The 12,119-nt window shown below is 44.1% G+C and overlaps 1 protein-coding gene across 1 annotated transcript; it reads left to right on the top strand.

Moving 5' to 3' along the window:
* Positions 1 to 986: 986 nt before the first annotated feature.
* Positions 987 to 1,865, top strand: LOC111230519 (transmembrane protein 74-like). The gene is made up of 2 exons (XM_022757278.1): positions 987 to 1,335; positions 1,384 to 1,865. The coding sequence occupies exons 1-2, from the start codon at positions 987 to 989 to the stop codon at positions 1,863 to 1,865; spliced, it is 831 nt and encodes a 276-aa protein (XP_022612999.1).
* The last annotated feature ends 10,254 nt before the right edge of the window (positions 1,866 to 12,119 follow it).

The raw sequence follows: 12,119 nt of genomic DNA, 5'->3' as shown, positions 1-12,119 counted from the left end.
TTAACCACTTTGGTGACTTATCTAATTTAATTTTAATGTCACGATGACTATGATGACTATAAATAGATACCTCACAACCTGGCAACCCAAAATTCAGGTTTAACTTACCCAGCAAAATATCTGATCATCTTCATTCTTACTCCCCAGAGGATGAACCCCTGTCTTTTCTAGCACCACAGTGAGGCTAACATTAGCGATTCTGAATGAAATATCTCAACAACTTTTGAATGAATTTCCATAAGATTCGGTTCAGATGTTCATGTTCCCCTCAGGATGAATTTTGATCACTTTGGTGACTTAACTTTTCATCTAATCTCAGTTAAATGTCACTAATAAATTGGTTTATGACTAACTACCTGGCAACCCAGAAGTTGCTCTCATCAAAGGTTCATATCTATTCCATAAATCCTCATTAATGGAGCCACTGTAGTTACTGTTTATAAGCCGTTTATAAAGAGTGGAGCCGCCCGCCGCCTCTCATCTGATTAGTGCGCTGCGCCGGGGAACACTGAGGCTGGTGCGGTAATAAGCATTATAAGGCGGTCTGCCGGAGCTCAGTCTGTGGGAGGGGTCTGCCAAGCCTCTCTCTCTAATTGACCGGGGAGCAGAAGCAGAAGCAGCCGGGGACGCGCAGCCACAGACGGGGAGAGAGGTAGTGCTCCGCTAAACCGCATTCAGTCGCTTTAATAACCGCTGATCGCGACACATCAGGAGGAATTAGATCCATCCGCGTGTTTCTGCAGGAGAGAAGAGACAGAAGAGAAAGTGATGAGCGGGAATATTCATCAGGAGAGACTTGCTCACTTGTAGGAGACTTTAAAACGCTCGTGGTGCACCTGCAGAGAGATGCGTGTAGGATGTTGTTTTGACTTGAGGCGCAGATAGAAAGTGTCTCGCGGCCGGAAATGAAAGTTGCAGCTTCACGTTGAGTCGTTTCAGGGAGTTGGAGCCTCTCAGCGGGTTGTTTCTCTGACAGACGCGGACGCATGGGCCTGACAAACCGGAGGAACCCAGCCCGTGTTCAGATGGCTGATCTGGAACTGATTTACTTTGATCAGCCCGATCCCAGAGGCTCCTCCCCGGGCGGGAATAAGCAGAGTGTGGCGGAGATCCGCGGCGGAGGGAAGTCACCTCACCCCGGGGGAAGAGAGGGTTCAGCACCATGGACAGAGACCCGGAGAGGGGGCGCGCGGCCGGAGCAGGAAACAGAAACCTCCTTCACCTGCAGCCACCGAGGTGATGAAGGTGATGATGATGATGATGATAATGAAGATGATGATGTCCGGCTGATAGGGACCAGTCCGCAGACCTGCACACTGATCCGGAGCTCCTCAAGTGAACTGTGGGAGGAGGAGGAGGAGGAGGAGGTGATGGAGGAGGAGGGGGAGGAGGAGGGGGAGGAGGACATCCCGGAACTTTACTTGCTGTCCGACGACGACCTCTCCTCTGACGGCCCGGGGAAGTCGGTGGACTACGGCTTCATCATCGCAGTCACTTGCCTGGTGACCGGCATCTCTCTGGTCGCCATATCCTACACGGTCCCCAGGGACGTGCGCGTGAACCCGGACAGCGTGTCTGCGCGGGAGATGGAGCGGCTGGAGCGGGAGAAAGCCAGAGTCGGGGCCCACCTGGACCGGTGTGTGATCGCGGGACTGTGCCTGCTCACCCTGGGGGGCGTGCTGCTCTCCACCCTGCTCATGATCTCCATGTGGAAGGGGGAGATGATGAGGAGGAGGGCGTTTGCTTATTCCAAACACGCAGCCAAGTTGTACGGCTCCATCAGCCTGAGAGCGGGATCCAGCCCGACGCGGGAATCCTGCTCACACGTGTCAGCGGCTGATGAGGATTTAGAGGTGCTCAGCTGAATTCATGGACAGGAGGAGCGGGAAAGACTCAGACAAGCGCTTTGAAAATCCTCCCAGTGCTGTCCTCCTGACGGGGGGCGGGGCGGGGGTTTACCGCCTTTTAATGTCTAACAGCTGAAGAAGTTTCTCTTTAAAGGACAAGTTCACTTTTTAAAAGTCTCATATGTTCATGGTTCCTCCTGAGTGTCAGTGATCAGGGACAAAGCTGTTTCCTGTGTGAGTGAAGTTCAGACCTGCTTTAAAACAACAGAGATTACCCACAATGCATCCATGACATAAAGTTTATGTTGAGTGGACACAAATGTTCAAGACTGTCCACGTGACATAAAAACGTTGTGTTCACTGGACAAACACTCATCCCTTGTGAGGCTGACATGATTTTTTTAAGTTCATTCTACTTAAATCTAAAACTTAAATCTAAAACTCAAATCTTAGTGAAATTTCACTGAAAATTTTGTGTCAAACTGACAAAAATCTGACGGAGGTCATGTGACACACAAAAGTTTATAGTGCGTGGCGTTTCCAGTAAACTTTAAACTGAGTGTGTGTGTGTGTGTGTGTGTGTGTGTGTGTGTGTTTGGGGGTGGGGGGGGCTTGTTGCTCATAGACACAGAGTTTCATCATAATCTGAGACAGGACTTTACAACTCTGGTCATTATTTTATCTTCTGCAGCAGATCCTGCTGTTTGCTTCTTTTTAAAATATAATTTATAATGTCACTTAATGTCAATGAAACATTATATATTTGCTGTTATTTAGACATTTTCACACAAACTTTTTGACCTTATAACTTTTAACTTTCTTAAACTTTTTTTTCCCTCACCCTTCCCTATATATGTGTGTGTGTATGTGTGTATATATATATATATATATATATATATCTACACACATGCACCTACATAAATAAAAACATACACCCATGTACGTTTTTAGATATACAAAAAATGTATTTAATAAATGAAAGGCTTTGATATTTCATGTTAGAAGTCGACCTGCTACAGATTCACGTTTATCTTCTCAAATTTGATCCGTCTGATGTTTCTATCACGTATAATTACTCAACTTCCTCTGCTTGAGCTTTTTTTGTTATTGTTGATTTTGTAAGTTATATATATATTGCGGTTCCAGGCTTTACCAACCCTTTGTCATTTGCTGAAGAGCTGTTTCTCATGATGCTAACAGATATAATTCTTCCTCTTGCAGCGAGTTCCTAAAAGAACATTTGGTCTTGTGTCGACGTCTTTGCTGCTGAAGTTGAACTCAATCAAATCAGTCTGAAATCTTCCAAAGTAAAAGTCTCTGTTGTACAAACTTCCCTCTTTGTCTTACTCTCCGTCCACCTCAGGAAACACTTCCTGTCCAGGGGAATTTCAAACTAAAAGTCTAAAACTCTGGAAGACACCCACTTGATTTTTATAACAGATTTCAGGAGCCTCGTTTTAACTTCAGCTGATGCTTGTATTTAAGGACTGTGGGTTTCCTCCTTCATCTGTCCCTGTGGACTCAGACTGGTGGTGGAGCTTTAAGTTCACGTGACAATGAGCTGCTCAGAAATATTAGAAAAGGTGCTTTTTACAGTCAGGTTGAAACATGAAACGTGTTGTCCTGAACTCTATATGTTGTTTACGTTGCTGGCTGGTGGTTTGCCTTATGATGATCTCTGACACTTCACCACAGCTTGTCGTCACGCTGCTCTCAGTGAACTCGTGTTTACCTGCCGCTGCTCACCTGCAGTAGGTCGGAGGTCAAACCTGAACCAGGAGTGGTGCCATTGTTGCAGCCTTCAGTGTTTTTCAGACACAGAGCTTCAGTGGATGAAGCTAACGAAGCTGCACATCTGGTTTTACACCTGCATGGACCCGTGTTGAAGAAGTGACGCTCCGACTTGATGAAACACAAACACTGATACCACAGGAGGTGTAATTAGATTTTGTGGTTGAGCACCGACGTCAGGGAAAAGCTCAGTTTACACCAAATACACTCGGGGGGGGGGGCTGCAGATGTTCAAAAGCAAACAGAGACAGAAAGAACCAACACACCCCAGGAGGGAAGCTCTCCAGGTAATTGCTGTTACCTAATTGCTTGTGGGAGGAAAAAAACCAAACATTTTTAACAGCTGCCTCCGACGGTCCAGCTGCAGTGATGGAGGGAAATGTTTGGAGGAGGTAATGGATCAGCTGCTCCGACACAACAATCCTGTCTCCTCCTGCTCACCTGCACACACGACAGGAAGTGATCATACAGCGAGCAGGATGACATCATCATCCACACGACCTCCACACGACCTCCACACGACCTCCACACGACCTCCACTCTCTCTCACCTCCTTGATGTCATTAAACAGGTGGAAGCAGCTGAAATCGACTCATGAAATATGAAGTTGTAGAGGACTGTAGTGGACTGTAGCGGACTGTAGTGGACTGTAGTGGACTGTAGTGGACTGTAGAGGACTGTAGTGGACTGTAGAGGACTGTAGTGGACTGTAGAGGACTGTAGTGGACTGTAGTGGACTGTAGTGGACTGTAGCGGACTGTAGTGGTCTGTAGTGGACTGTAGAGGACTGTAGTGGACTGTAGTAGACTGTAGTGGACTGTAGTGGACTGTAGTGGTGTCTGAGTGGACGTCAGCCTCGGCATCATTCCTCCTGTCGATGTTTTTAATGATTGAGTCTAGACAGAAACTGTTTCTGATGGACGTCAGTACTTGACATGTTCTGCTGGAGTGTCGGAGATTTGTCGAGAACTCTGACATCACATCATGATGAATGTGGGAATTACAGCCAATACAACGACCCTGGAAATAAAATAATGAGCATGAAGTTGATTTAAGGTGATTTTTCTTCCTGTTAATTTGGAAAAAACAATCTTACCACAAGATCCGTTTAGTGGAAATGTAACAGTTCATTTAACCTGAGCTTGATGATTATTATCCACTGCTGTTTCCAAGGCCAAGAATTTAGTTGTTTAATTAAGTTTTAATTAGTTTTCAGTTTTTTACCATCAGCTCATTTTCCAATTAGTTCCTGTTGGTTTAGAAATGAATTGATCAGAGATGACGAAGAGAAATCATCAAATATTCACATTTATGAAGATGAACTTTAGATTTTCTTCTTCTTCTGTGTTTTATTTGAAGTGTTGATCCATCAGAAGATATAAAAACCATCTCAGTGTAGTTTTACATCTCCTCTCTCAGGCTTCTCTCTGCAGCTCTAGTAACAACAGGTCGGTGAGCCAATCAGAAGAGAGGAGGCTCTGAGCCTCTCTTCTGATTGGCTGACTGTTTTCTGAGTGATCCAATAAAAATAAAGCAGATTTCAGGTAAAAACACTCAGAGAAACCAAATCCTGTAAAGGTTTGGATGGTGGGTCCAGGTGGGCGGGGCTTGGTGACTGCTTTGTTGTGACATCACAAAGTTCCAGAAGTCCTGACGGCTGGTTTTAAGGCTCAGTTTCTGAATACAGGCTGTGTGCATTTCTCTGTGGACTGAGGCTTTGATACTTTCACAGTATTAATATAGAAGCTAGAGCTGATCTATAATCACACTACACATGGACACAGACCTTTACACTGGAGGAGCTTTAAAAAAGACTTCAGTGATTATTGATTATTGAGTATTGTTGGTGTCCGGGTGTCGAGGGCCATGATCAGGTTTGTACAGATGGGGTCAAACATGGAGGTTCATGTGTTCATTTTAATTTAGTGATGTGTAAATCTCCACTTACTGGAATAAGTTGGAGAGCTCTGGCAACCAGTGGGAGTGTGTGGGTCTGATCAGGCTTTATTGACAGTGGCATCACCGTGGCAACATCAGAGAACAATCCAACGACTCTATCAGATTCTGTCTCTATTTTTTTCTGTGATTAAATTCTGATTGGTCGGTGGTTAACCCTGACATAATCTCCTTTCTCCTGATGCTTCAGACCTGTCTGAAAATAGATTGACAAACACCAACACACACACACACACAGACATCTCTCATGTGAAACAACAGTGTGGTCTCTTTGACTGTTGGTGAGTGACGGTGAGTTCAGGGCTCGTGTCTGACTGAGGGAACAGCTGAGGTGTGGATGAGAGCGGTTACAGCGGCGCCTCGTTAGTGATGTAAAGGGGCCGGGACACTGCAGCAGCTTTAATTGGTGTCTGTTTGTTTGTTTTGCCAGGGGACTCAGCTAGACACAAAATCAAACCTGTAATAAACTCACACACACACACACACACACACACACACACACCACACACCACACACACACACACTGACACACACACACACAGACACACACACACACACACACACACACACACACACACACACACACACACAACACAACACACACTACACACACACACACACACACACACACAACACACAACACCACACACACAGACACACACACAACAACACACAGACACACACAGGACACACACACACACACACACACACACCACACACACACACACACACACCACACACACATACACACACACACACACAAACACACACACACACACACACACACACACACACACACACACACACACACACACACACACACACACACACACACACACACACACACACACACGAACACCATGAATCACTCAGGCTCGTGCAGAAAATGTGCACTTCTTGCAAAAACACACTCTCTCAGCTGGCACACACACACACACACACACACACACACACACACACACACACACACACACTCCTCCATGAATGGAGTCAGTCAGAGTAATCATTCAGGGCAGCTGGCAGCAGGAAATGGAATTGGATCGCTGGAGGGGTCACAGGGGGTCAAGAGCTGGGGTGTGGCTGTGGACACAGGGGAGGAGGAGGGGGAGGAGGAGGAGGAGGGGGGGGGTGCTTTACATCAGCCACTTATCATCAGCTGTCATGAGCAGCCATCACAGTGAGTCTCTCTCTTCTGTTGCTTCTTAATAAATTAGGAATAAGATCATGTCTCCAGGTCTGACATGCCTCTCTTGAACTATTGCCTTAAGTTAATGACTTATTCAATAATGACTCTCGTTACCCTGATTGTTGCATAGCAACGGTGGGCAGACTCAGTCTCAGCTCCGAGGAAGAGGGGATGAGCAGAGCTTCTTTTAAAAAGGAGGAGGAGGAGGAGAGGAAGAAGTTAGAAAATAAAATCACCCTTACCAGCTTCATTCATTCAGCTCTGAGCTTTTAAAACCTAAATCCTGCACAAATGGACCCCCCCCCCCCCCAAAGGAGGTTACAGCCGATATACCTGTAGGCTGCTTCTTACTTGCCTCTGGGGGTGAGCGGTGGGGGGGGTTCATCTATCTAAAGTATGAGTTTGAGTTTGAAGCCTGCATCAGCTCTCAGCTGCTGAGCTGTGAACTGTGTGTAACACTGAGGAGACGGAGCTGTGACATTTATTAACTGGCTGCTTCTTCCTCCTTTGTTTGTGGTGATGAAGTGAACCACCTGCTGTAGGTTGAGCACCGCCCACATACTGATGTCCCTTTTTTTTTCCTTTCGCCATCGTTGTCCAGGAAGGAAAGCAGAAGGGACACCATAACCATAGAAACGGGGTCAGCCTGTTGCTACGGAGAAAAGCCTGTGTGCCACAGCGGCTCGGTGTAAGGGAGTTAAAGATGCTCTTCTTTTGATTTTCCACTCTAATGGCAACTGTAGTGTGTGTGTGTATGTGTGTGTGTGTGTGTGTGTGTGTGTGTGTGTGTGTGAGACATATTCCCTCTGCTGTACCTGCTTTAAAGAGGTTTTTTGAACTACACACCTCGTTTGAGTTGATGTGTCAGCTGCTGTCGCTGTGTCTCCTGTCAAACATCCGCCTCTTCACAAAAGTAAGAAAAGGCAGAACAGACTCCTGAGCAGACGTGGAGCTGCAGTCTCACCCTGCCTTTCAATGGAGCGCAGCGTTTTCATCTACAGATTTATTTAATGCAAACCCACCTGACCTTTGGTCGAGACAGCACAGGGTCACTCGCCTTCTTCTTCTTCTTTGTTTTCACTGCGCCCTGATGTACTTCCTGTGTCCTCAGTCATACATCAGTCTCCTCTCTCAGAGTGTAGAGACGAATTAGAGCCTGTTGTTGTATTAACCTTTTTTTCTGTTATTTGCATTAAAAACAAACAATAAACAATAATATAAAAAGACTGAACAGCCCTCAGTCATTTCCACGTGCACAAGAGAGGAGGCCCTGAGCCTCTCTTCTGATTGGCTGACTGTTTTCTGAGTGATCCAATAAAAATATAGCAGATTTCAGGTAAAAACACTCAGAGACCCAAATCCTGCAAGGTTTGGATGGTGGGTCCAGGTGGGCGGGGCTTGGTGACTGCTTTGTTGTGACATCACAAAGTTCCAGAAGTCCTGACGGCTGGTTTTAAGGCTCAGTTTCTGAATACAGGCTGTGTGCATTTCTCTGTGGACTGAGGCTTTGATACTTTCACAGTATTAATATAGAAGCTAGAGCTGATCTATAATCACACTACACATGGACACAGACCTTTACACTGGAGGAGCTTTAAAAATGACTTAAGAGATTCTTTGATTATTGATTTTAGTGTTAACTTTCTTCCGTTGTTTGTATTGAAACATAAACATGTGTTGGACTCAGTGAACCAGCCAAGTCTTTCTGTATTTAATGAAATAAAAAAACAAAAGAGAACAAAGTACAGTCACCGCAATGATGCTTCCTCCAGGACGTGCTGCAGTGTCCACCTGCGGTCTTTGTTCAGCCCATGTGCAGAGGAGTAACAGCAACACAGATCGATAACATGCAGACACGTGGTGAGAAACACAAAGCAAAAATACAATTCTTCTACATCTGCAAGAAAACACTTAAATACATCATTCGCTCCATCCTCCTCATGCGCCACCGCCCAGATACACGAGCTCATCTTCATCAGCACGGCCTGTCATGTCTGAAGCAGCCGCTCATGTGGGAGACGTCAGTGTCCAGCTGATCACAGCACTACAGTCACAGAGATGGTTCCAGATCCAGATCTATTTCAAATAGTGAATGTATGAACTTATATAGAGTCTTTCTAGTCTCATAGACCATTCAAAGAGCTTTACACTGCAGGCCACATTCACACATTCACACATTCACTCAGCGCTTTGTCTCTACACATGAGTTCTGTCTCTGAGCGTCACTCAGGTTTCAGGTGGTTTCACTTTCAATAACCGTCTGAAATTCTCTGAAACCCTGAACCACACCAGAGAACCATTCATTTATTATTCATTTATTTATTTTGATAAAAATATGAAATTATAGAAAAGATAATATGAAAGATCATTTTTATACATAATTTGAGATAAATTTTTTATTAGTATACAGATGTAATCCTGTCAGAATCGACTGGATTTCACACTTGATTTGAAATCAGTGATTTAGAAAAACAGGATTGTGATGAAATGATCTCATCTCAAGGTCCACTTACTAGCTTTTACTACAGCTTTCAACCACTTGTTGTCATGGAGACGGCCTAGTTGTCATCATGCTGTCATCCTGTACCACAAACAGCTGAGCTGTGTCCATGACAACTGAGCAAACTCAGACCATGAGATGTGGTCAGAAGCCTCGCAATAACAAAAACAAGTAAGGGGATCTTGAGTTGATTTGTTTCCGAGGTTGAGAATGAACTTTGACACTCGAAGGTGATAGGATTGATTATTGATTGTAGACAGAAGGGTATCTGTCATGGAGGATGGTTTGTACAGTATGTGCATGCAGCTGCTGTGTGATGTTTGATGTTGGACTTTCTGTTTTGAGAGGAGAGTTATAAAAGACTGACAGTGACGGACTGTTAATGAATGTGCAATGAAGAGTATAAAATATTTAATCACAGAGCAAATGACTGGATGAACGTATGAGTCAAGATGATAGAAGGAGGTGGATGTTAAAGTTTGTCCTAATGTAACTCACACGTTTCTCCAGATTCAGTTTATACAGGAGAATTCAGACTGAGAAAAACACTGATCCATCAAACTGAGCTGCATTTAGATGAGACGTCTCTCGGAGGAAGAAGAAGCGATGTCGGCTCTCTGTGTGTAATTCCACTGAAAAGATATTTCAGCACTTTGGGGGGCGAAGTGGAGGGAGGTGGAGGTAAATTAATCTCACAGCAGGACAAGTTTGCTTACCTTGTCTCTGATTTATGCTGCAATTTGTCCCGCGTGTCCAGTTTTCATATCTGAGCAGATCGTACCTGAGCGGCAACAGAAAAGCTTTCCACACATCACTAATTTCCATTTAAGTTGTTCTTTTAGCAGCAGAAATCTTCAGCAGGGTTTGACGTCACTCCTCCATGTTGTCTGGCTCAGTGGAGGTTTTCTCTGAAACAGACACAGACAAAAGCCTTGCAGTTTATTTGGAGTGAATCAATTGAGAGCAATCTTTCAGTATCAAACAAAGTTTTTCTTTTTTCTTTTGAAACATTGATTGTGTCTTTTCTTTCTGTTCTGCTCCGTCAGAATCAACATTTGTATATTTCTAACCGAGGAACGCTTCGACGTCTGCGTGGAGGCTTTACTCGTCTCCCATGTTCAATTACCACAAAGTCTCAAGGGTATTTTTTCCCTCCAGTGATTTGGTGTGTGTATTGTTGCGTTCAAGTGCATTCAGGCATTGAGTGCGTTAATGTTTCTGACTGAAGTGACGTTCAATATTTGCCAGATCAAGTCACTTTTTACAGAACTTGTGAAATGAACAGTTTTCTGTCTCTTTCTCTGTCCAGAATCAGTGTTTCCTGTTTCCTGTTGCTCTGGAGAATTTGAGCAGTTTTCATACAGGAACCACTTTCTGCTGAGGAAATAGTTCTTGTGAAAACTGATGCGGATAATCTGAAGTAAATGGAGGGAACACTGACTCTGGAAAGAAATTTTATACATGTAATTATTTTTTCACTGCAGTGAACGACACACATGAAAATCTCTCCCGCCTCAAAACTTGAGACTTAAGAAATAGTTTGAGAATTCAGATGAACCAGTTTTTAATAAGCAGTTCTCAGAATACTATTTAATATTTGCATGATTTCTGTGAGCAGGCTGGGAGACGTTTGCTGTACACTGCAGCTCTGTAGGTTCAGCATGTGTCAGCTGACTCACGAGCTCGTCGACGACTCGTCGTGACAACATGTCGTCTCTGAGCTGGAGCCAAAACCAATCACACAACATGTGATTGTTTTATTTAATAGGAAACTCTTTGGTTTTCAACATGAAGCAGAACGTAAGGAAGTACAGATTTAAAACAGCCATCTTTGAATATGTTCTCTTACTGAGGCTCCACACAGGCAGAGGCTCCTGTAATGAAGACGTGTGCTTTTGAGTGAAAATCATGATGAAACATTTCAGGTGGAAAATCCAGAAAGAAGCAAAAGAAAAAAAGAAGAGGGACTCTTTGTTCGTCTCCGACCCGTGTGTTCTCCGGGGTGAATCACGCCGCCTGTCATTCACATCAGATTGAACTGATTCACATCTGCATCACGAACAAACATGAGGCAAGTGATGCAAAAATACATCTGCTTACAAACACTACACACTTTGTTTCTCCTCCTCTACACTGAGAAATAATGAGCTGAGCGGGAAACTTCACAGACCTCATTCAGTCCCGGGTTCCCGCCTTTAGATCCCTTGTAATGCAGATGACAACACGGCGTTCTTCCTCACTCTGATCTTCATCCTCCTGCAGCATAATTCCAAAAAATATATATATATATATATATTTTTATTTTTTTATTTTTTATTCTATTTTATCATTTCAACCATGTTAAGATGACTTCTTCTTCTGCATATATTAACTCTTCTCTGTGTTGATTTCTGTCACGTTTATGGGAATAATTAGCTATTAGCTAATTAGACTTAGTGTTTTATCTCAGAGATGTTGACGAGCTGCATCGTGATGTAACAGCTCCTCTGGTCACAGTCTGACACAAGTCGCCCTGAAGGATTCATTTTAGGTTGTTATTTTGTTCTGTGACAGTCGCTCTATCTGTAAATTGTGACACGTTTCACCACTTGTAGAAAAACATTCTGCTGATTCTATAAAATCGTGGCTTCACTGAGGAGAAGACAGACGAGGGATTCGCTTCATATTTTCAAATCACCATCAAATCATTAATAACACCGTTTGTTAATGATTTGTTTGGGTTCAGGTTGGTTAAATGTCTTACATTTGAATGGTGCCGTCAGAAAATCTAAGTTGCTTGTATCACACCGACAGAATGAGGTCTTAAAATTTGATGACAGTCGTTGCTTTTTAAAAGAAT

Source organism: Seriola dumerili, unplaced genomic scaffold (genome assembly GCF_002260705.1).
Source record: "Seriola dumerili isolate Sdu_G_001 unplaced genomic scaffold, Sdu_1.0 BDQW01000273.1, whole genome shotgun sequence".
NCBI classification, from domain to species: Eukaryota; Metazoa; Chordata; class Actinopteri; order Carangiformes; family Carangidae; genus Seriola; species Seriola dumerili.
The sequence above is the reverse complement of the archived record's forward strand: the minus strand, read 5'-3'. Positions and strand labels throughout refer to the sequence as shown.